This window comes from Gorilla gorilla, chromosome 14 (assembly GCF_029281585.2).
Source record: "Gorilla gorilla gorilla isolate KB3781 chromosome 14, NHGRI_mGorGor1-v2.1_pri, whole genome shotgun sequence".
Classification (NCBI taxonomy): Eukaryota; Metazoa; Chordata; class Mammalia; order Primates; family Hominidae; genus Gorilla; species Gorilla gorilla.
The window spans coordinates 123,428,531-123,454,739 of record NC_073238.2 but is presented as its reverse complement, the minus strand read 5'-3'; the positions used below and the strand labels follow the sequence as shown (position 1 = coordinate 123,454,739).

Sequence of the window (26,209 nt, the reverse complement as noted above, 5' to 3'; positions counted from 1 at the left end):
TGATGTTCTTGCTAGAGTCTGCCCTTGTAGCTCTTGCTCTTTTTCTTCTAGGAAAGCAAAAAAGGGGCTTGGAGTTCAATGGCCAATGTCCAGGTGAGTGGGCAGGGTTACTGGTGGACAACTTCCACACAGCAACTATTTTTGTTCTTTAACACCTAGACATTTTTAAAAATAAGATATTTCTCTAGGCATTTTCTCTAGAATCCTGATATTCTGCCTCTTTACAAAATACATTATTTTCTGTTAGACTTTGAAGATATTAGGCTGTTGAACCACCCCTACTGTAGTAAGTTGCTAATTATCTCTGCTTCTTATAGCATCCAAGCCTTTAGAGAAACTGATGGTGAAGAGCAAAGAGCAGCTCGGTTTTGGGCAGCACATTTTCTTGTTTGAGTAGCAAAATTATTAAATTATTCAAAATTTAAACTTTGAATAAAAACAGTCTTAACTAATTTTATATGTTGGTTTTATTATATGAAACACGCATGTTTCTTATTTAAAATGTTCAAGTCATTTGTAAAAGGAAACAGAAAATAATTACAAAACCTGGTCCCCTTTTCCCCAACCTGAGTCACTGCTGAAAATTTCTTATCTGGTCTTCAAGATCCTCCATTGGCTGTTAAAAGGATTCTCTCTTTCTCTCTCACACATCCGATTGTGCTATATGCACTATTCTGTAACCCGCTTTGGGCATGTATAATATGTTTTGGACATAGTTTCAGATAAATTATGGCTCAATTTTTTTTTTTTTTTTTTGAGATGGAGTCTTGCTCTGTCACCCAGGCTGGAGTGCAGTGGCGTGATCTCAGCTCACTGCAAGCTCCACCTCCCAGGTTCACAACATTCTCCTGCCTCAGCCTCCCAAGTAGCTGGGATTACAGGCGCCTGCCACCACGCCCAGCTAATTTTTTGTATTTTTAGTAGAGACAGGGTTTCGTCATGTTAGCCAGGGTGGTCTCGATCTCCTGACCTCGTGTCTGCCCGCCTCGGCCTCCCAAAGTGCTGAGATTACAGGCGTGAGTCACCGTGCCTGGCCGGCTCAATATTTTTAACAGCTACATGAATTCCACTGTTTAAATTCCTATATCTATGTTACAACTAGAATTCACTTGATCAAAGAGTGTTTCTTATTTCTAATATATTTCACCTGAGCTTGGCTATAGTCTGAGGCTGAGGGTTCAGTTACCATTGGGAGTGCCTTCTCAATTGCTCATCGAATAAAGGTAATAACAAAACCCTGGACAACATTTTAGCAAAACGTACGTAATACTGTTTTTTACTTCATAAACATAATTTTTTTTTTTTTTTGCAAAGAGTTAAATCTAAGGTTTCTTCTATACTGGCCTCATGAGACCAACTGCCTGGGATACAGACATTGTTACTTTTTGCAATTATTCCCCTTCTGTCTGTCAGAGTACCTGATACCTGCCATATGTTTAACACACACATTCAATAAATGGTGGGGTAAAAAGATTAATTCAGATGTATTTGTTGAAATTTTATTAAAAATAAGATAAAACTAAAGATGCTATATGGCCAAAACATTAAAATATGTTTCTCATATATCTACCTTTAATAACAATTGAGTTAAACACAACTAAGTAATTTCTGCAGCTGATTCTTGATGCCCACACACGCATTCCCTCTTTCCTTCAAAGTCGCTGATCGTCTCTAATTAGAGCTCAGTGCTGATGAAGCATCAGTCTCTGTAATGTGGGACGCCCAAAAGGTGAGGCCAACAGCACAGATACTCACACTTGACGTTTCAGATGGCTACATTGTCTTTTTCAGTACCTACGACATTTTGAAACCCTGTAATTTCATCTCTCCAGCAACCTGCAATTTTTCATTTGTTTTTATTTACTTGGTAACCCCAGGAAAAGGAGACTTTAGCACTGAGCACCTCCTCCTTCAGCCGCCACGAGGTTTCCTTATCTGTCCTCCAGATTCATCCTCCACTTTGTCTTAGTCTCACAACCTTTGCGTAACAACATAAAAATACAATATCCTTGCACCGGGTTGGGAGTTAATAAAGTGCCTTCCATCTACTTCATCAGTTTAACCTTCTCATTTCTTTTTCCTGCAGATGCTACCATTTCTGAATCTTTATACTCTGTCACCTAGGCTTAGATTATACTCTGTATGCTGTTACCTAGGTCTTCACCCAAAGAGACCCTTATATCCTTAGAGCTCATTCATTCATTCATTGACTATGCATTGAAAATTCACTATGCATCACATGCTAAGAACAGAAAAGTATCCAAGACAGCCACAGTTTTTGAGATTTCAGTCTAGCAGAGAGAAAAAACCACATATTCCATTAATTATAATCTATTGTGACAAGCTCTACGGAGAAGCAAGGAGTGTATGTTATGAGACCTTGGACAAGTATTCACTATGCATCACTTGCTAGGAAAAGTATCCAAGACAGTCACAGTTTTTGAGATTTCACTCTAGCAGAGAGAAAAAGCCACATATTCCATTAATTATACCCCATTGTGGCAATATCTACAGAGAAGCAAGGAGTGTATGTTATGAGAGCTTGGACAAATGGGTTATTAAGCCAGACCAGGAGAGTGAGAAAAGCCTTTGTAACTGATGCCCAGAAGCAGCCACAACAAAATAATTGTGGCCCCATTGTTTGCCTCCTTCGCTATCATCTGCTTATCCCTCTCCAGTCCACTGCAATCAGTGGTTTATTTTTCTGTCCCCCTCAGATGACACAGTATATGCATTTTGCATCTTTTCACCCCAATATCTATCACAGTGTCAGATATTAATTAAGTAGTAACATTAATTAATTAGCTTATCTCCTTAACAAATCTACTGAGCATCTCCGAGTATCAGGCACTCTCCTGGGCATTATAATATTCATGAAAACATGACAAGTCCTGTCTCTCATGGAGCTAACATTCTAGGAAATAGAAAATAGTCACATGAACCTATGAGGGGTTTGGTAACAAGTGTGCTATAAAAGATGGGAAAGAACAAGATAAAGGGATGGAAGTGGAGTTGCTTGTGAGGCGTCAGTGGTGAGTTACTATACCCCACAGGGCAAGCCAGGGAGGGCTGCTCCTTTAGATCACGTTGAGCAGAGACCCACAGCAAGTCAGCAAGCCGGCCATGTACATCTGAGAGGCACGTGCTGGGTGGAAACCCGGCAAGAGCACACGGAGCAGGAGCACGGGCCAGCGCTGAAGGAGCAGCAAGGTGGCCGGTGTCAGCAGAGCAGAGCGCAGAGGGAAAGAGACTGGAGAAGTTGCAACGGCTGTGGGCTGGGGCTTGAGACAGATCACGGTGTGGCCATAAGCAGGACTTTGGCTTTTACTTATGAGACAAGGAAAGCTGTTGGAGCATTTCAGATACAGAAGTGACATGACCTGGCTGTGAATGGGAAACAGTATAGTGCAGGCAAAGATGGAACCTGGGAGAAGAGGGAGAAAGCTGTTTACCCGGAAAAGAGCGATGGTGGTTTAAAACCGACTGGCAGCTGTCGAGGGGATGAGAGATGGTGGTGGTGTGGCTTTATTTCAAAGATCAAGAAAGCAACTGCTGATTTGTTGATTGGGAGCATAGTGATGTATGTGTTCATTAAAAGTCAGATACTATCTATATCTAGACAAATATTTGTTAGGGACAAAAATAAAGTAAAAGTCAACAAGCATTTGATTTGGTGGTCTTTACAACTAATTTAAAGATAGGAACTTAATTTTGAAAAATATAAAAATTAACATATCTAATCTCTCTCTCTCTCTCTCTATATATATATATACACACACACACACAGACACACACACGTGAAGAAGTGACAGTCTCTCCCTGTCCCCTGTGCCCCTTGTTTCCCTTCCCTCTCCTCTTGCTTCTTTCCTTCCTCTTTCTCTCTCACACATAAATACACAGAAATAACACTTTCCTAGTAACAGCAACAATGGCTTGCACTGATATGTTCATGGAAGAGGTCTGTTTTCTACTGGGACGTGCAAACATGCTGATAACTAGACCTCCTGAAAAACAGGCTTATGGGCCGGGCGTGGTGGCTCATGCCTGTAATCCCAGCACTTCGGGAGGCCGAGGCGGTTGGATCACGAGGTCAGGAGATCCAGACCATCCTAGCGAACATGGTGAAACCCCATCTCTACTAAAAATACAAAAAATTCACTGGGCGTGATGGCGGGTGCCTGTAGTCCTAGCTACTCAGGCGGCTGAGGCAGGAGAATGGCGTGAACCCCGGAGGCAGAGCTTGCAGTGAGCCAAGATTGCACCACTGCACTCCAGCCTGGGCGACAGAGTGAGACTCTGTCTCAACAACAACAAAAACAAACAAAAAAACAGGCTTATGATATTTGCCATGAAAACAATATTAATCTACGGAAGACTCTTAGCAGAATGTGCCTAGTCTAGGCTTGCTTAAAATTAAACCTAGGATCTAAGGACTAATGAGGCATGGCTCCTTGAAAATATCATGGAAGCCATGTAAGGATCTGAGTGTAAAACAGAGACGTTTCATAACCAAAACATTCCAGAGAAGGAAAACGTTACCTTGAAATCTCTCTTTGTATCTATTTCCAGTGCTAGAGAGAAAACGCCTATATTCTTTGGCAAACTGTCTTCTATCACAATATTCTCTGTTCTTTTTCTGTTCTGCTGACTGTATAATAACTTGCGTTCCAGATCTCTTGAGCCTTTGGTATACACCAGTTTCTCTTTCATGCAGTTTTTCCCCAATGTTGGCCATAAATTAGAATAACCTGGGAAGTCTTAACAACTCCCAGCGGTCAAGCTACATCCCAGAAAAAATAAGTAAGAATCTTTGTGGGCGCAACTCAGGTTGGGAGTCAGGTGTCAGTATTTTAATAACACCCACGGGATTCCCAGGTGCAATCAAGTTTGAAAATTTATGTGATGTTAAGGAGCTTCTGGAAGTTAAGGGCATGACCCCCTCTACTACAGTTTGCTATAATGTGAAGAAATACAGCATTACTTTTTGTATTGAGAGACAATCATAAATTAGATTGATATCTTACATTAATTTCTATATTTTTCAAAATTAAGTTTCTATCTTTAAATTAGTTGTAAAGACTACCAAATCGAATACTTCTTGACTTTTACTTCATTTTTGCCCTGAACAGAACCAGCAACAATTTCTTGCACACGAACCTAATATATTTTAAATGTAGTTATTTATAATATTTTTAAATGTAGTTATTTATCTGTTTATTCACTTACCCGCTACTTTGTTTCTAAAATACTACAAGGCAGGCTGTATTTGCCTTTATAAGAGCTGGATCACGAGCAAAGTATGGTAAAATTTCATTAGAGGAATAAGGACAACTTGTAGGAAAAAAGAAAGGATGATTGCCTAATACTGCATAATTGATACAATATTATTTTACTTATTTTGAATGCTATTAGTTTTTAAAAGTGATTTCTTTAGGGTAGAAACTCTAGATTATTTACAAACTTCAATACAGTAATTAATAATAATTGCAGCTTATCATCCAAGCCTGTTAATTAGAAACACATCATCTTTCTGATCATTATCTGTGAGATGTACATTTCGTTCCTGGGTTTGAACCTGTAATGTACTCTCCCCCGGGTGTCCCCATGCACTGGCACTGATTGTCGCGGTTCTTACCAGATGGAGCAGGGACCCTCCCGAGGAGACGAGGGTGTGGGGGTCTGCCCCCTCCTTCAGGAGCCGAAGCACTGAAAACAACAGAGAGGAGAATGGAGTTACAGAGAGTCCTTCTTCCACGTGTGGAACCAAATGTGTAGCCTTTCATTAATATCTAAATGCAAACAGCTGCGAAAACCAAAGAATACGGCTTCTGTGCCATCTGACCCTATTTTATTATGATGATTGGTGGTGTTTCTTGTCATCTTCAAACTTATTCCACGGTTGGGCAACATAATTTCGTATTACAATCATGCAAATTAATGAGAAAGTGAAACAGATTTTTTAAAGTTTACTGTTTCAAAGTGTCTTGTGTATGCATCCATTGTAGAACAGAAAAGCAAAATGAAAGAAATTATTTCGCTAGGTTCACACGGGCATTAGGTCACTGAATTTTTATTTTTATTTTTTAATTCGTTAAGGCCCATTGGCTTAAAGCAATAAAAGTTTACTTTTGCACATTAACTTTCCACTGGTGCCATTAGCCCTTGGCAATGTTTCCACCATTCTCACAAAGCACGCCAGAACAAAGGCACATATATCCAAATTAGTTAAGTCAAATACATCAAACTATATACCAATTACTGGAATAAATTCACAGTTGAAAGGTGACCTGTATTTCCATTTGAACAGTAAAGGTGAATTCATTAGTACACAGAATGCCACAGAGTATTAAGAGATTGATTGATTGTGTTCCATTCTCTGCTACTTAAAATGAAGCTATAAGACAAGCCCCATATAAAGGTTCTTCAATCCCCCAAGGCACTATAATTGTTTCCACTACTAACAGCAATATCATACTTTTAATAAAATACCATGAATGCATTTTCCACACACACAAAATTAAAGCAACAGTTACTCTTTTATTTCATTATTACACAGAACTGGACAAAATGGCTCAGGTTCAAACTCATTCCTCACTGAGGCACACTGTCTTCCCGTTAACTTTATCTGTAACTTGAAATGTTGCCTGAAGGGGCCTTCTTTCCTATGGCACTCCAATTCTTTTATGTGTTCCAATGTCTAGTCTCTGACTATCTTCCCCAAATCTCACTGCATATCACAGAAGGCAGCATGAGTCTTGGCAGACATCGTGACTATGCAAAGCTTCCTCTCCAGGAAGGCCAAGCTCTTTGACGGTGGGTGCAGTGGGTGTGATGAGGGAGACAGGCCTCCACTTGTGAGCCAGGTCAGCCTGCCCTGCCCCGTGCATCCTGGCCACGCTTTCCTTACATCAGCGCACCCTTGGAGCGCATCCAGAAGAAGTTCCTAAATAGAAGCATGTTCACATCTACTCATTGCCAAGGGACTTTCCTTTGATGATGTTCTTTCTGCAATCAAGGATTTAATTATTTTCATAACCTAGAATCTGCTAACATTGAGTAGTGTGTTACAAAAACATTCTCAAAGGTGGCAAACTTGTAGTATCAGCTGTAACCTGACAGCTCGTGTCGTATTCATTTGCCAACTGGGTTATCTTCTTTCTCTGCTGTTACAAGAAGTTGAGGAGGCCAAGGCCATCTTTCTCTTGTTCTTCACTGTATTTCTAAGAACCGTCCTGTTTCATGGTATGGAGATGCTCTTCCCCCCGCCCTTTCTCTGCCTCTCTTTCTCTCTCTCTATATATAGAATAAATGAAGGCACCTCTTGAAAACTCATGTACTCACTACTCTTAGTGTTTAAAATCCCTTTCATGAGAATAGAAAGTTCATTTCATACATTTGCCAATGGTTTCCTCAGATGATAGACAGCACTTTTACTCTAGTATTTATTCTTTTAGCAAATGAAATTATCCATCATGAATTAACTAATATTGACTTTTTATATTCTGCAAAGAAATAGCATAAGTGTGATCTCACTACAAAGATAGTGTGAAGTAGATTGTATCATGTTATAATATTAGTAAAATGCAATCAGATTTTTATGCAGAGTCCATTATGCAGACACACAGTGAATTATACATAATAGAAATCAGTGATCCATATTCTTTGGGTTTAGGGTTACACAGGTTTCAGCATGAGACCTGGAAAGCTACTGAACTTTATGTCTCAGTTTTTTGTCAGTAGAACAATGGACAGTTGTACTCACTTCATGGGGGTTTGTGAGAATTAAATGAGACAACATATGTAGCATGCTTCAGGCACTTCTTAAGGATCAATAAATGACTGGAATGACTACGTGCAATAAAACCCCATAATAATATATCATAGAATCCACACTTTAAGATCTATTCTGAATGTTTTCCAAACTTTCTGGTTACTAAATGTTGAATTTAAGTGCAGAATATACGTGAGGCAAATTTAGCATATTAACCTGGAGGATGAGTGTATAATTTATCAAACAAAAGTAGAACAAAGGGGGAAATATACAAGGCAAAGGAGAATGCTGAGCATGGAGAAGTGAATCTTTATTACCTTTACTTTAAATACAATCTACTGCATTGTAAGTTCGTGTCATTTAATTATTAATATAGGTAGTATTTAACTGTTTCACAACCAACTCACAAAATTCCTGGAATTTTACCAGTCAGCTTTCACAAGCTGGCAAGGGAGAGCTCCAGATCACTACAGTGGGCAATCATGAAACTCATAAAGAACATTGCACAGGAATGCCCAGGAATGAGAGCAGGGCTACACTCCAGCTCTTTGAAGGTCTTTTTCATCACAGGGAAACAGGCTAGGAAGAAAGGCTTCTTCCTCCATCCAGCCCGGCATCATCCTAGTGAGAAAAGGGCAATCTGAGTTTTGTTTGTCCTAGATAGGACAGTTTTTTTGAGAGGCCTGTTTGCATGATCAAGATGGAACCATATTAGAACCACAGACTCGATATTAACTGGCTTGCCCATCATTACCATGAGTAAGGACTCAAGAATAAGACAAAGTCGACTACTGGCCAAATAGAGACATACGTTATTCTTCGCATATAAAGATAGTAGTGTGAACTAAATTCTATGGCTCTGCTAAGAGTTAAAAGCTGGAATTGTAAGGGACCTAAATGTGAAGATACAATGAAGAAAATATCATTTGTGTAATAATTAGTTCATAATAATTTTGAGAAGAAAATTATGAAACGAATACATGTTGAACATCTTTGGTATAACCCTGTACTGAGTACCTTACATGTAAGAATTACTTTAATTCCCTCCACACCTCTATAATACAGACACTATAATCGTCACTCTTTCTTTTACTAATAAGGAAGCTGAGGCTCTGTTACATTACGTGGTTCCCTGAAGCCGTAGGTACATGATGGAGCTAGAACTCAAGTGTAGCGACAGGACTCCAGTGATTGTGCCCTTAACCCCAAATGGCATCAGAGAGTAAAACTTCAAAATCACAGCCAGGATCAAGATCCATTTTATTGGCCTCAGAATTACTAATTGTGTGGGAAATTACCCAAATTTCTGTTAAAATACTTTATCCAAAAAGGTACGGGTTCATAGCAACTTTGTAATAACATGATTGGAGCGGCCAGTCAAGTGAAACGGCAGCACCACTCTGAATCTTTCTGTTATGACAAAATCGGCAAGGAAACAGCCTAAGGAAAACAGCCATCTGGGGACCAAATAGAATAACGAAGCGCAGGCTTCCTTTTATAGTGTTGCCGCTTGGAAGGGATTCAGCATTTATTGTATATTTGTGGCTTCATCATCAAGCTGCAGCAGAACTCCATCGAGATGCCTGTGGGAGGGGGTGGGGGGGCATGATTTGATATTTAAAAAGAAACATTCATTCTCCAAATTTTCAGCTATTAGGGTAAAAAATGGACTAAAATATATCATAAAATTTGCTAAGTAGCTTTAATAGACTACACAGCTGCTTCCCACCATCACCAGCAATAACCAATCACAATAGTCCACCTGGTTGTCAGCATTTATTTTGTGTTTCTAGATACTGTATTGCCACCATTTATCTGTAAGGTCTTTGGAGACCCCATTAGCTAGTGTGGACATGTGACTGCATAGCAATCTATACCTACTCTCACACAATCTCCACCACAGTGGCTCTTGAATTCACAAAGGTGTTACATTTAACATCAACAGAGGAAAGGAAGATAAAACAAAGCATACCTGCGTTCTCAATTCCGTTGCTGTTATAAGCCCTGCAGAAGACAGTTTCCAGACAGAGGGAAGGACAATCATAGGTGATAAGAAGTTAGCAATTGGTAAACCTAGTTAGAGGGGATATGGGAGTTCTTGTGTTACCTGGGAAAGTTTTCTGTAAGTTTGATTTTATTTCTAAATAAAGAAGTTACAATGAATAACAACAAAGTATCAAGCCAGTGTCATTTTTTTCCTCCTGAAATGATAATGAAAACATCAATGTGAAGACTTCTAAAAAAGTATGCCTGAGAATTTCCATACAGTTGATAGTCCTTTGAGAAAGCCTTTGCAAATTGTATCTTATCTCATTAACATGTCAATCAAGAAGAGAAGCAAGAAGCAGGAATATAGAAATTAAGTTATCAACACCACAGAAATGTCTATTTGCACAGCAATGCTGCTGAAATACAGATTTCCTTTCCTAAGTAGAGCTCAAACTTTAGGATGTATAAGAATAACTTGAGGATTTTATTAAGATGAATGTTGCTAGTTCCGGGCTTCTCAATCTGTTTTTTATTATCACCCCCTCACCCTCTGTGAAATTGTAATAATACACACAGGCTGGGATATCTGATTACGGAATGTGGCCGGATGGAGGGTCACAAAACCATTGCTTTAGCTGAGTTTTTGTCCTCCAAAATCCCATTTTTGCACCTTTGGGAGCTATTTCTGCCCCCATTAGAATCAGGCCCTAGTCCCATCTCTTCAATCCTTTGATTTAGGAGCTTTGTTGTGGGATCTAAAATTGTGTGTTTAAAAAAACACACACACACACTGCAGGAGATTCTGGTGCAGATGGTCCCTTTAAGACATTCTGAGAAAAACTGCTAAGATTTTACAGTCTCAGGAAATTACCTCTGAACGCCTCATTTGGAAGAGACAGAATTAGTAAGTGGCAAAGACTTGATAGAAGATCCTTTCCCATTAATTTGCCATTGAGACTTTGGCCCCTGGTACCACATGTCGTACAGGATCCCTCAGGACACACAGTATTCTCAATACATGCATATTAAGCTAGACCTCCCTTACGTGGATCCGGAATAATCAGGGTGAGCTCACAGGAGGCGCTCATGCTGCAGTGGATGGGGAGGCCTGCAATCAGAGACTGAGTCTGGGCAATGACCCTCGACCCTCACTATGCTTTAGATCCTTACCCAAACTTCGTAAAGATACAAATTCTTCTGTCACCAGGTTATTAAATTCAGGCAGTCAAAGATGTGTCCATTGATCCCTATGTTCCTTGACGTCATTGATTGATCCCTGTGTCATTGATCCCTATGTTCCATTGATCCCTATGTTCCTATAATACTGAGAAGCATAGACAGCCATGGGAATCAGCATCCAAGGACTGTTTAGCTGGTTTCCGTCCAGCCTGGAAACAACAGGGTCATGATAAGAGGGTCTAGCCAGGTTGTTGGAGCTTTGGTGGGCTCTGCCTGAAGTCTTTATTCAAGTGAGCTGCTCAATCACACCTTATGTGATTGCTTCTGATTTGATTCAGATCCACATGCACTCACAGCATGCTCAAGACTGTTACCAGCCATCCTCCTGGACAAGGAGACCCATGAGGGCTGGGCATGAAGTCAAGGCTGCATTAGGTTCCAGCCTTGGCAAGGGAGTTTGGGCCAATTAGCTTGAAGCACCCCGGAATCAAGCAGTAGCCGAGACCCACCTTCGCCCTAGAGACCCCACAGTCTTCAACCAGTTAAAATTCATTTCATGTCACTTTGGCCATGGCTTTCAGACTTCTTTTTTCCCACTCAACTTGATCAAAACTGGACCTGACTAAATCCTGAAGACTGTAAGCCAAGTCCAAGGTCTTCGTGGCCAGGTTGACCCAGATTCTCCAATCCCAATCCAGTGTGCAGTTATGACAAATGAAACAAATTTTTAGTGAGCATCCTTTATGTATTAATAGTTAGCACTATCCCAAGAGGTGCAGATGTACAGAGAAGAAATAGAAAACAATCTTACCTTCATAGAGTGTATAATCTAGTTGGCACTGGTACTGGAGAAGACGGACGACAAAAGGGATCACAATCACATATTAGAAGGATTTGCAGTGCTTCTTGAATCACTGGCTAAATATCTTGAATTTGTTCTGAAAACCGAATTACCATTTTTCCCTTCAAATGTTACTTGTAACCCATTTCATTCCTTCTCCTCCTCAAGGATCGCACTGAGATATATGTTCAGCATTATCATCATGTTCCTTATGTCTCTTAGGCCTTTCTTTGCTTTCTCTCAATATATTACCTTGGATATTTTCTACTGCCCTGCCACAATATGAAATCCTTTTCAGCCATGTACAATCAACTGTTCAGCCCATCAATTCAATTTTAATTTGTCACATTATTTTTCAGTCCTACACTTTCCATTTGATACTTTCATATAGATTTTAATTACCTGGTAGAAGGTTTTATCATTATTTCTTGTACATGTTGGTTGGAGTTATTATGAAATCAAATCTGATAACTATATCATGTGCATCAGCTATGAGTCAGTTTCAATTTTCTATGGTTTCTCTTGATCTTATATTTCAGTATGCCTGTAGTTACTGATATTATTATTATTTGATTGGTCATATAGAGTGTGTTAGGCTGTACTCCTTCCTGTTCATATTTTTAAAAGCATTTATGAAAACTAGTATTAATTCTTCTTTAAGCATTTGGAAGAAATCCTCCATGAAGCCATGTGTGCCTGGGTTTTCCTTTGTGGAAAGATTTTATTAATTAAATCTATTCGATATAAGCCTATCATGATTTGTGTCTTTCTAGGAATTTTTTCGTTTCATGTGGGTTATCTAACTTTTTGGCACATAATTTTGCTAGTATTACCTTTTAACCCACTTTAAGTTTGATTCTAATATACAGTATACTTCCCTTTTCTCTGGGGGATACAGTCCAAGATCTCCAGTGTATGCTTGAAACTGCAGATAGAACAAAATTGTATATATGCTATGATTTTCCTATACACACACACTTATAAAATTTAATTCATAAATTAGGCACAGCAAAAGATTAATGACAATAATACAATAGAACAATTATAACAATATACTGTAATAAAAGTTATATGAATGTGGTCTCTTTCTCTCTTCAAAATATCTTACTGTATTTTGCTCACTCTTATTCTTCTTGTGATGATGTGAGATAATAAAATGCCTGTGTGACAAGATGACATAGACACCGCGATGTTGCATTAGGCTACAACTGACCTTCTGATGATAGGTCAGAAAAGGCTCCTGTGTTCCAGGTGATCCCGGATCACTGAGCCATGATGATGTCAATGGATAGATGACAAGAGCAGACGATGTTGATGATTAACATGTAGGTAGTGTACACAGTGTATATGCTGGACAAAGAGTTGATTCATGTCCCAGATGGAATGGAGTGAGATGGCCCAGGGTTTCACTATGCTATTCAGAATGTTGTGCAATTTAAACTTTTTGGAATTATTTATTTCTGGAATTTTCTATTTTTTATTTTTGGATCAGGATTGATCATAGGTACCTAAAACCATGGAAATCAAAATCATGGGTAAGGGGGCACTATTGTATCTTCTTTCATTCCTGATTTTAGTAATTTTTGTTTTGGTTTGGTTTGGTCAGGTTTTTTTTTTGTCAGTTTAGCTAAGGTTTTTCATTGTGTTGATATTTTCAAAGAGCCAAGTTTTGGTTTTATGGATTTCTCTATTGTTTTCCTCTATATTTCTTTTATTTCTACTCAAACCTTTATTGTAACATTCCTTTTATTGGCATTGGATATTGTTCACTACTTTTTTTCATTTTTGAATATAAAAAGTTCGGTTAATTTAAGATACTTTAATGTATTTAAATATAGGCATTTATTACTATGGACTTTGGGTGATTAGGTTGTGTCAATGTAGGTTTATCAATTGTAAAACGTGTACCATTCAGGTGGGGGAGATTAATAACAGGGGAGGCTACCCATGTGTCAGAGCAGGGGCTATATGGAAAATCTCTGTATCTTCCCCTTAATTTTGCTGTGAATCTAAAGCTTTTCTTAAAAATGAAATTCTTTTTTAAAATATATTTTTATTATATTTTAAGTTCTTGGGTACATGTGCACAACGTGCAGGTTTGTTACATAGGTATACATGTGCCATGTTGGTGTGCTGCACCCATTAACTCATCATGGAAACCATCATTCTCAGCAAAAACGAAATTCTTAAAGAAAGATGAGTGTTTATAGCTATAAAATTCTCTTTAAGAACTGCTTTAGTTATACCTTACATCTTTTAGTATGTAGTATTTTCATTTCATTTATCTAGCATTATTTTATAATATCTATTGTGATTCATTTTTTGATACATTGGTTATTTAGGAGTATTCTGGTTAATGTAGTAGTTTGCTAGGGCTATCATAACAAGATACCTCGGATGGCTAGTTTACACAATGGAAATTTATTTTCTCATAGTTCTGGAAACTAGAAGTCCAAGATCAAGGTGTTGGCAGTTTGATTTCCTCTGAGGCCTCTCTTCTTGGCTTGTGGATGGCTGCCTTCTCACTGTGTCATCACTGTGTCCTCACATGTGACTCTCTGATGGCACACACTGTGTGTGTCCAAACTTGTTCTTCTTAAAACACCAGTCATATTAGATTTGAGCCCACCTTAATGACCTCTTTTTAACTTATTGGCCTCCTTAAATGCCCTGTTCCCAAATACAGTCACATTCTGATTTACTGGGGGCTAAGGGTATAACATATGAATTGAGGGGAGGGGACAGGGAAGGACAAAATTTAGCCCATAATAGATAATTTTTGGTATTTGTGAATTTTATAACATTCCATCTATTAAGTATTTTTATTTTCATTCCATTATGGTGAGAGAACATACTTTGTAATATTTTAATTCTTTTAAAATTTATTGACACTTGTTTTATGGCTTTGCATGTGGTCTGTCCTGGAGAATGTTTCATGCACCCTTCAGAAGAAGGAGTGTTCTGCTCTTGTGGAAGAGTATGTTTGATAAATTTCTGCTGTATATGGTTGTTCAAGTCTTCTTTTTCCTGTTGAACTTTTGTCTAGCTCCATCCATTGCTGTGAAAGGTACTGAAATATTCAAATATCTATGAATGCTCTATTTTTCCTTTTAATTCTCTCAGTTTTGCTTCATGTATTTTGGAACCCTGTTGTTAGGCACATATATATTTACAATTTGTATGACTTCATGATGGAATAATTCCCTTATCACTATATAATGTCCTTATTTTTTCTTTAATAACAATTTTTACATTAAAGTTGAGTTACCTGATATTTACATATGTACTCTAGCTCTTTTTGGGTTACTTTTTGAATGGTATGATTTCCCACATTTGACTTTCAACCAATTTGTGTCTTTGAATCCAATAGATGTCTCTTACAGGCAAAATATAGCTGGATGACTTTTTAATCAATTCTGCTAATCTCTGCCTTTTGAGTGTTAAATCCATTTATATTAATGCAATTACTGATAAAGTAGGATTTATGCCTACCATTTTGCTTTTGTTTGTTATGTGTATTATACCTGTTTCATTCTTCTATGCCCCCATTGCTGCCTTCTTTTGTGTAAACAGGTACTAATTTACATGTCATTTTGATTCTCAAGCATTTATTTTCATATATTATTTATTTCTCATAATTTCCCTAGGGATTACAATTAATATATTAATTTATAATAATTTAGTTCAGATTAATGCCAACTAAATTTCAAGACTGTACAAAAACTTTGCTGTTATATAGCCAGCTGTCCCCTCTACCACTACTACCCTTCTAACTTTGGGTCATTATGTTTAAGCAAATTACATCTTTATGCATTGTGTGCTCATTTATAACAGACTTATATTCATTTATTTCTGTAATTATGTTTTAAATATAATTAAAAATTAGAGTAACAAAAATAGGCAATAATGTTTTTTTATATTTACTTATGTGTTTAACTTCCAAGTGCTGTTTATCTTTTATGCGAATTCAAGTCTAATGTCTTTCATTTCAGCCTGAAAGATTCCCTTTGCTATTTCATGAAGGGCAGATCTGTTAGTAAAAAATTCTCTTAGTTTTTGTTTGCAATGAATGTCCTAATATTCCTCCATTTTTGAAAAGTCATTTTCATGGATATAGAATTCTTGGCTGGCAGTCTTCCTTTTTAGCACTTTGAATTTGTCATCTTTCTGCATTTTGGCTTCCATGGTTTCTGATTAGAAGTCAGCTGTTAATCTTCTGGAGGAACCCTTGTACATGAAGCATAACTTCTGTATTTATGCTTTCAAGATATTTTCTGCCTTTGGCTTTTCACAGTTTATGCTGTGTCTAGGTATTGTTCTGTTTCAGTTTATCTGACCTGGAATTTGAGAAGCTTCTTAGATGTGTAGATTAATATTTTCCACCAAATTCAGCAAGCTTTCACCAATTAGTACCGCCAATATTCTTTCTGCCTTGTCTTTCTCCTCTCATCTGTGACTCCATTATGTACATTGGTACACTTGGTGGTGCTCTACAGGCCCCTTAGGCTGTGCTCATTCTTCTTCATTTTTTTTTCTTCTCTACCTCAGACTAGATCATCTTAACTGATCTATCTTTAAATTCACTGCTTGTTTTGCCAGCTTAAATACACTTTATTTCTGCTAATGTATATTTAATTTTAGTTACTGTGCTTTTCAACTTCAGAATTTCTATTCATTTGTTTTTATAATTGTTCTTCTCTCTGTGGGGAGATACCACTTTCATACTTTCCTTTAGAGATTTAGACATAATTTTCTTTAGTTATTTGAACATTTTTATGATCGTTTATTCAAAATCCCTCTCCAGTAAATCTAATATCTGGGCTCTCTCAGACACAGATTCTGTTGACTACTTTTTTCTCTCTCTGTGGAACACACTTTGTTGTTTATTTGAATATCTCATAATTTTTTGTTGACAACTATGTTTTTTAGTTTGGTTTGTGCTGCTATAACAGAATGCACAGACTGGTTAATTTATTTTTAAAAATGGTAGTTTATTTTCTAACTGTTCTATATCCTGAGAAGTCCAAAATCAAGGGGCCAGCATATTGTGAGAACTTTCTTGCTGGGTCATCCAATGGCGTAAGGTAGGAAGAAGAGGAGGGCAAAAGGGACCAAACTTATCCTTTTAAAAGGGGGCCACTCCCACAATAACAAACCTACTCCAGTGATAACAGCATTAAACCACTCATGAGGGCAGAGTCCTCATGGCCTAATCACCTCTTATTACTATTACAATGGCAATTAAATTTTAACATGAGTTTGCAGGGGGGTGACAAACATTCCAAACATAGCACTAAACATGATGAATAATAAAATGTGGAGACTTTGAAAATCCGATTCCCTCTCCGCTCCTGGGTAGATTGCTGTTTCTGCTTGTAATTGTTGTTTGGTTGTTTGTTTCATTATTTTTCGTAACTAAATCTGCAATGTCTATATTATGTGTCATGTGTAGCCACTGAAATCTCTGCTCATTTATCGTAGTAGTCAATGAGTAAACGTATTTCCTTAAATGGCTTGAAACAATAAACCTCTCAGCCTTCGCTTAGGATCTGGGCTTCTATGCTGGGGCATTCCTGTGGTGCTCTTGGAGACAGTTTACATCTTTTCCTTAGTCTGCGCTTCCTACTTGTGCAAAGCCTTAAGGTCAGTCCTAGGAGAGAAATTGGGGTCTTCCCAGGTATCTTATGAGCATACCCACAGCTCTGAACATGTGCATAGCCTTCTAGTTCCTGAGGAACACATTGCAGTTTTTCGAAGTACTCTATGGACCTCTCATTTTCCAGGTTTTCCTTCTAAGTGTTTTTGGCCAGCTTCCTGTTTGTACCAATTGTTGCAATACTAAAGGGTTCCTGCTGGTTGTTTTCTACAAATGCCCCAGGGAAAAGGTTTGTAGTGAGCTTTTTCTGAGTCACTTTATATAAAAACAAATCTTGTGAGTGGAAGTTGCCAGATATGTCAAATGATAATTCTCTTAAGAATGGTGTTTTTGGAGGAGATCCAAACCCAGTCTGCAGCCACCAGTGGCTCCGAGGCTGCTGGTTTTTGTGGCTGCCAAGATTGCAAGGCTGCTGGGTTTTAGGGCTATTATAGAGCCTGGGAAGAGAGGATGTGGCTACAATAGTCAAAGGACCACAAAACACTGCTCTTGCCGAAGTTCAACCATTTGTTCCTGAATAAATCCTTCTTCTTCTTCTTCTTCTTTTTTTTTTTTTGAGACAGAGTTTCGCTCTTGTTGCCCAAGCTGCAGTGCAATGGCTCAATCTCAGCTCACTGCAACCTCTGCCTCCTAGGTTCAAGAGATTCTCCTGCCTCAGCCTCTGAGTAGCTGGGATTACAAGAGTCTGCCACCACACCCGGCTAATTTTTGTATTTTTAGTAGAGAAAGGGTTTCACCCTGTTGGCCAGGCTGGTCTCAAACTCCTGGCCTCAAGTGATCCACCCACCTCAGCCTCCCAAAGTGCTGGGATTATAGGCGTGAGCCACCATGCCCAGCCTATAAATGCTTCTTAGATTGTTGGAAGCCTTTGATTAATCTCCAAAGTCCTGAAAAAGTTGATAGTGCCAGTGTTCTCAGTGCTTTATGAAGGACAAATTTTTCAGTGGTCGTCTCTCTGTAACTCCAGGAGCAGTCTCCCCCATTATCTTAAAAACTGACAGAAGAGTCCCTAAAAATATGTATCTCTCATTGAGAAGAAGAAATTAGCTAACATTAGATTGATAGTAATAATTATTATTTTTTGCTGAAGATGAAATTTCCAAGTTTCTGTAAGATGGAAAAAATATTCAAAAGGCTACTGTCAAACTTACATGTTCTACAGAACTTTTAACATATCCAATTGTGGTACAAATTGTCTGGTGGGAATCAGGAATGGTCTGCTTACCAAAACCAGTCATATAAATCATTGACTCTATATATTCCAGGACAGATGTAAAGTGACAGTATCATAACATCATAAACTTGATAGCATATTTCCTTAGCTCTTGATGTAGAAGTAGTAAATCCAGGATGCATGCAATATAAATACATGCTTCCCTTCTTATTTTCTCTATATATAATGCTCTGACAATTTATGTTATGTAAGTTTAAAATGCTCTTTTTTATGCCAAATTTTAGAAATAAACAGTTTCAGAAAATGACTCACTTTTACAAATAAATGAAAAGAACTGACATAACTACTAATCTGGAATTTTGTTTGTATCTTCAGATAATAAAAACAAAAATAAAGAACACCATGCCAATATCTGTGGAAGTTATTAAAATGTGAGTAAAATGTTATTTGTAATAGCTATATATACACATGTAATAACTATATATACATAAATACATATATGTGTATATATGTAATAACTATATATACGTGTGTGTATATAGTATATATGGTATACATATGCATATATGTAATAACTATATATATGTGTATATATATATATATATAGAGAGAGAGAGAGAGAGAGACAGAGAGAGACAGTCTTTTAAAAGTAAGTCAAGTGGGAGAGAAATATCTCAGTATGTCACTGCCCACTCCTTAAGGCTAACCTGGGAATCAAAAGGGCTGTATCACAGTGCTGTTTGTGGCACTTACTATGCTCTTTGAGTTTTTGGGTGGGCCTCAGTTCCCTCATTTGTAAAACTGTGATGAAAGTATGATATTATTGTGAGAAATAAGGTACCATATAAATATTATGGATGATTATTGCTTAGTCAATTTTGGGGACAGGACGAAAGCTTAAAGGAGGCAGTAGAGACTCTTTGAGAAAGCTTTTCAAAAAGGCGAGAATTATTGAGCATGTGGCTTTAGAAGCAAAGCTTCTGTGGTAGAAATCTCAAATAGAACTTGCAGGTTAAACTGGTTGTTTCTCACTCTCCTTTCCGTTCAAACATGTCTTTTAGTCCTATCTGAAAAATGTCATTATGGAACTGAGGTCACACCCCACCCTGCAGTTTCATCATGCATTTCCTTTTATCTTAGATAACTCTATGACATCATTATCTTGTCAGGTTTTAATTAATCAGGGAGTCTTAGTGCTCATATAGCCTTTGTGTGTTTGTCTGATGTGAGATTTGAGAAAAATCCACAGGATCACAAGATTTCCCAAACCCTCAGGAATAAGATACAATCACCATGTGAAATATCAAAGGATACATTTCAAATTGGGAACGGAAATCACATCTCAAGTTTTATTTATCTCATTTTATTCTCTAATAACCACAGTATATATCTGTCCACACTCCTTTTCTGAACATTACCTCCTTTAGCTGTTCAGAAAGGGGTCCTACTGCATATCTAGCATCTTTATTCTCTGAATACCACTGAGTTGACCTGGACATCTGACCCCAGTTGGGCGTGATGGATTCTCCAGCTGGAAATTTGGAATTGGGACACAGAGACCAGTTACTTAATTATGGGTGCTGGACATGGAAGGTGACCTAAGTGCCATAATAGCTTACATGCAAATGAGAGCCCAATCTGCAGAGGAGGAATGAAGGCAGAGGGAGAATGAAGAGAGTGAGGTCGGGCACGGTGGCTCACACCTGTAATCCCAGCACTTTGGGAGGCCAAGGCGGGTGGATCACTTGAGGCCAGGAGTTCAAGTCCAGCCTTGGCAACATAGCAAAACCCTGTTTGTACTAAAAATACAAAAATTAGCCAGGTGTGGTGGTGCACGCCTGTAGCCCCAGCTACTCAGGAGGCTGAGGCAGGAGAATTGCTTGAACCCTGGAGGCAGAGGTTGCAGTTAGCTGGGATCACACCACTGCACTCCAGCCTGGGTGACAAAGTGAGGTTCTGTCTCAAAAAAAAGAAAAAAGAAAAAAAAAAGAGTAATACACATCCCTTTGTAAATAAAGTTCAATATAACTGATCATAAATCAGACACTAAAAGTAAAAGCATACAAATTGATTCTTAAAAATACTCTTATTTTTCTTTTTATTTCATCAGCAGCAGTGATAGGCATAAATTTAAATCAGAACTTCTATGCAGTTTTCATGTGAGCTAATGCCTTTGTTCTACATTAGACCCTTGTGTCACAATCAATGACACAATTGAACTTCAGTTCAAGATGTAACTGGAATTCCTGGAAAAGAAATGGCCTCCCATGCTGAGTAATCTCTAGACCTCTTTTGGGTGGAATTCTGCAGATAGCTGGGGATAGGACTTTAGCCAACTTCGTGATCACAGTGGAAGGTAAACAGAAGCACTGTCGAGGGGAGTGGGTGGTCCTGGAACTAAAGAAAGGGCATCTAGCAGCAAGAGAGAATGAAGGGAGGAGAGCCACATGGATAATGTACTGAACATTCATGGATTTATTGTTGTTGGAGTACTTCTTGTTTGGTTTACTTTTCTTTTATTGTTGTCCTCAAGTCTTTCTCACCAGGTAAATGGACAGACACAACACTGAGTATAGGATACATCACAGATATTCACTCATTTAAGTTCATTTTAAAACTGAAATTTCATGGGAGCAAAGTTTGCCCTGCCAGACTACATGCTTTGTGTCAACTGATTCATGGAAGATGAGTAGAAGGACAGGGTAATTTTTTTTTAATGCTTGAATTCATCCGTGAGTTAAAAATAGAGCAAAGAATTACATGGCCAGAAATCAGATTTATTAGAAAGCTACAGCAATTGAAACCTTTGAGCACTGATCCAAGAACAGACAACTAGAAGAAAGAAACAATAAGGTCCAGAATGAGGCCCACACAGGTAGGGTCTTCTGACTTCCTGCAACTATGCAGTTCCATGTAGTCAAAAAGTAGTCTTTTGTTTTTCAGTTGGGGTACAGTGTAATTTATACTTAGTAAAATGTACGAATCTTAAATATGCATCTAATTAATGTTTACCTGTATATACACCTGTGTAACTATCATTCAGCTCAAGATAAAAGGAAATCTCCATCATCCCAGGAAGTTCCCTCCTGGTCCTTCCCCGCAGGTATCCCCAGGGACAACCCATTATTCTGAAGAAATCCACCATCAATGATAATAGTTTTGCCTACACTGGAATTTCATTTAAAGAGAAAAATGCAGCATGTCCTCTTTGGTGTGTCTGGCCTCTTTCAGTCTTATGTTTGTGAAATCTATCCATATTGTTCTGTGTAGCAATGGTTTGTCTTCCTCTTTTGGCTGTGTAGGATTCCATTATATAAGTATACCATACTTTGTGCATCCAATTCCCCATTGGTAGACATTTGTGTTGTTTCTATTTTTTGTCTATTCTAAATAAAGCTGCTATTAACATTCTTGCACAAGTCTTTTTGTAAAATCATGCAATCATTTGTATAGACACATTCTTAGAGGTGGAATTGCTGGAACATAGGCATAAATTAAAATGTATTAGAAACTGCCAAACAGCTTTCCAAAGTGGCTATATTGTCTTATACTCCCACCAGCAATACAAGAGAATTTCAGTTGCTACACATTCACAGCAATGCTATCGTCCATTGATTATTGATTATTTAATGAAGCCATACTTATTTTTTAAATTTGAACAATTGAAAAAACCACTCTGTGATTTTAACATGCAGTTAAATATTTTATGATACATTTTAGCAGTTGCTTTTCTTTCTGATTTTTAAAAGTTCTGCATCAGTTACATATGGTTGTTTCTCCTTTATGTGGTTAACATAGAAAATCACATTAGTTTTCAACTGTTAAATCAACCTTTCATTCCAAGGATCCTGGCAGTGTTCTACTTTGTTTCCTCAGTGGTGGTTATATGATGTTCACTTTCTGATAAATCATAGTTACACATTTTTGGTGAATTTTTGATGTGTTTTATTTATACCAAGTGAATATAAAATTTTTTGCTATATTACTGTTAAAATAATGAGTACTAACATTTAGTAAGTAACTGCTTACTAAGTAATATCATTTTTTGGTAAATTGACCTACAATAACTAATATATTTTGCTTACCATGAAAAAAGCCATGATCCACCCTATCAAAATCCCCAAAACTTTTTTATTTTTTTTGCCGAAATTAAAAAGCTGACCCTAAAATTCATATGAGATTGCAAGGGAAGCTGAATAACCAAAACAATCTTGAAAAAGACAAACAGAGTTAAGGACTTACTTGTCATGATTTCAAAACTTATTGTAAAGCTACATTAATGAAAACAGTGTGGTACTGAAATAGAATAAACCTATAGACCAATGAAATGGAATCAGGAATTCAGAACTGATACACCCATATGTCAATATTCAACAGATTTTCAACAAGGGTTCCAAGATCATTCAGTGAGGAAGGAAGTGTGTCTTCAACAAATGGTGCTGGGACAACTGGATATCCACATGCAAAATAATGAAGGTGGGATGTTACCTCACAACATATATAAAACTAATAACTCAAAGAGGATGAAGAACATAAATATAACACCTTAAACTCTAATACTCTATTTTTAGTTTGTTTGTTTGTTTTTTGAAACGGAGTTTCACTCTTGTTGCCCAGGCTGGAGTGCAATGGTGCGATCTCAGCTCACTGCAACCTCTGCCTCCCGGGTTCAAGAGATTCTCCTGCCTCAGCCTCCCAAGTAGCTGGGACTACAGAAATGTGCCACCACACCTGGCTAATTTTGTATTTTTAGTAGAGACGGGGTTTCTCCATGTTGGTCAGGCTGGTCTCGAACTCCCGACCTCAGGTGATCCACCTGCCTCGGCCTCCCAAAGTGCTGGGATTATAGGCGTAAGCCATGGCACCTGGCCAACTCTAATACTCTTAGAAGGAAATCCTCATGGCCTTGAGTTTGGTAATTGTTTCTCAGATATGATACCAACAACACAAGCACAAAAGAACAAAAATGTATAAATTGGACTTCATCAAAACTTTTTTAAAAATGTGCATTAAAGGACACTATCAAAAGAATGTTAAAAACCCACAGAATGAGATAAAATATTTGCAAAGCATATATTTGATAGAGGTCTAGTATATAAAATGTGTATACCAAGAACTCTTAGAACTGCAGAACAAAAAGTCAAACAAAAATAGACAAAATACTTTTCTCTAAAGAAGAGATAAAAACGACCAACAAGACATGAAAGATGCTTGGGAAATGGGATGATTATAACAAATAAATTTTTTAAGGGAACATTAAGTGTTGGTGAGGATGCGAAGAAATTGGAACCTTCTTACATTGCAGGAGAGAATGTAAAATGGTTTCGCCACTGTAGAAAACAGTTTAGTAGTTATTAAAAACATTAAACACACAATTACATATGAATAAGAAATCCCACTTTTGGCTATAAACTGAAAATAATTAAAAACTGGCAGTCAACAATGAGATGCCATCTCACACCACTCAGTATGGCTATTATTAACAAGTCAAAAAATAACAGGTGCTGGTGAGGTTGGGGAGAAAAAGGAACATTTTCATTGCAGCACTATTCACAATAGCAAAGATATAGATTCAACCTAAATGCTCATCAATGGTAGAATAGTTAGAGAAAATATGGTACATGTACACCATGAAATACTATGTGACCATAAAAATGGATGAGATTGTATCCTTTGCAGGGACATGGATGGAGCTGAAGGCCATTATTCTTAGCAAACTAACACAGGAACAGAAAACCAAATACCACATATTCTCACTTATAACCGGGAGCTAAATGATGAGAACACATGGACACATAGTGGGGAAAAACAGACACTGGGGCCAACTGGAGGGTGAAAGGTGGCAAGAGGGACAGAATCAAAAAAACAGCTACTAGGTACTAGGCTTTATACCTGGATGGTGAAATAATCTGTATAACAAACCCCCATGACATGAGTTCACCTATATAACAAACCTGCACATGGACCACTGAACTTAAAAGTTAAGAAAACCAGGTAGTCCAATAAAGACTTACATTTATAGAAGCCCTATCAACAGCAGCCAAAAGTGGAAACAAACCAAATTCTCATGAACTGATCAATGCATCAACCAAGTTTTTTATATCTATGCAATGGAATGTTATCATAAGAAAACAATGAAGTACCAATGCAGACTCCAATATGAATGAACCTTAAAAATATGCTGAGTGAAATAAGCCAGATACAAAGGTTATATATGGTGTAATTTCTCTTACATAAAATATCAAAAGTAGGGAAATTCACAGAGACAGGAAGCAGATCTGTGGTTGTCAAAAGCTAGAGGAAGTGGGGAGATGAAAAATGACTAATTAATGGGCACAATATTTCTACTTGGGGCTATGAAAATGTCCTGGGGCCAGATAGTGGTGACGGACGCACAACACTCTCCATGTAGTAATGCCACTGAATTATACACTTCAAAATGGTCAAAATGATGAGTTTTATGTTAGGTGTCTTTTACCACCATAAAGAGCCACAATTCCCTGATAATGGTGTTCTTAAACTTTATAAACTTCTTAAGTCATATATTATTTATTGTCATTGTAATTTATAAGACTATCTGTATAGAAAATCTAGTGTTAAATAATTTTATTTGCATAAATCCTGTTCATGTTTTTTAGTAATTCTGAGGTATAAAGACAGCACCTTTGGGGATAATTAAGCCTTCTTATCTGTATAATATTCATTTGGAATTTTTTTCCGACATGCAAGATCTATGTACATGTAGTCGTGAGAGTGGCTTCAAGTTCATTGTTATGGTTTCTGATCACCTTAGAATGACTCCATGGAGACGGAGCTAGTTCAAGTCCCGTCCACAGTGTGGACATCAGCTTTTAAGGGTCTCTACTCAGAGTCAGATAAGTCACATGCTCAGAAGTTGACAATTTACCCAGTTATTTCCCAGGTTCCTAGTTCAATCACTACCCTTCTTTTTGTACTTCACTAATAAGCACATTTTTCTTTTAACCCTCAGACATATGCCCCATTAAGCATTCATAACTGTTGTCCCCAGAGAAGCTCATGTAGAAAGATGTGCGCCGTGTGACACATTAAGGAAGAGAGATAAATGCTGGCCCTTAGGACATTATCAATTCCAATCGACGTTTGCCAGAGGCTTCAGGATTTGACAAAACTGCCAAAGCCTACTCCTTCCCAGGCTGCTCAAGACCACGGAAGCTGCAGGAGCAATCTATCTGTCAGAGTTAGGCCTTCACAGGAGAGAACTGCCCCACAAAGGCAAAATCAACAGTATTTGATGTCCTTGCATGAAGAGTATTTTATTTTAATTTACTCACTTTCAGTTTTTACCTGAAACATTTCTTAAAATCCCATTTTGTGTGAACCAGCTAAGTTATACTGATGAATACCAAATACCTCAGTCAGTTTCAAAAGTGCTGAGGACATTTCTCTTTCATGAAAAATCAAGGAAATAGAAAGCTCGCATGATGAAGATCATTCTTTAAAGAGCAAGTGCTGGCTCAAAAGCAGTATTTTCCTGGTGCCCAAGTCTGATTAGCTTAAATATACTGAAGATTTACATTTGATTCATGATGTCTTTTTCTAAAGTTCATTTTTAAATGT

The 26,209-nt window shown here is 37.7% G+C and overlaps 1 protein-coding gene across 1 annotated transcript in view; it reads right to left on the bottom strand.

Annotated features, from left to right (window-relative positions):
- The window catches only part of MYO16 (myosin XVI), a 583,910-nt gene that overhangs the window by 490,164 nt on the left and 67,537 nt on the right, over positions 1–26,209 (bottom strand). The window contains exon 3 of the mRNA XM_019039479.4: positions 5,636–5,706. Coding sequence (XP_018895024.4) covers positions 5,636–5,706 — 71 coding nt within the window. The remainder of the gene's footprint in view (positions 1–5,635; positions 5,707–26,209) is intronic.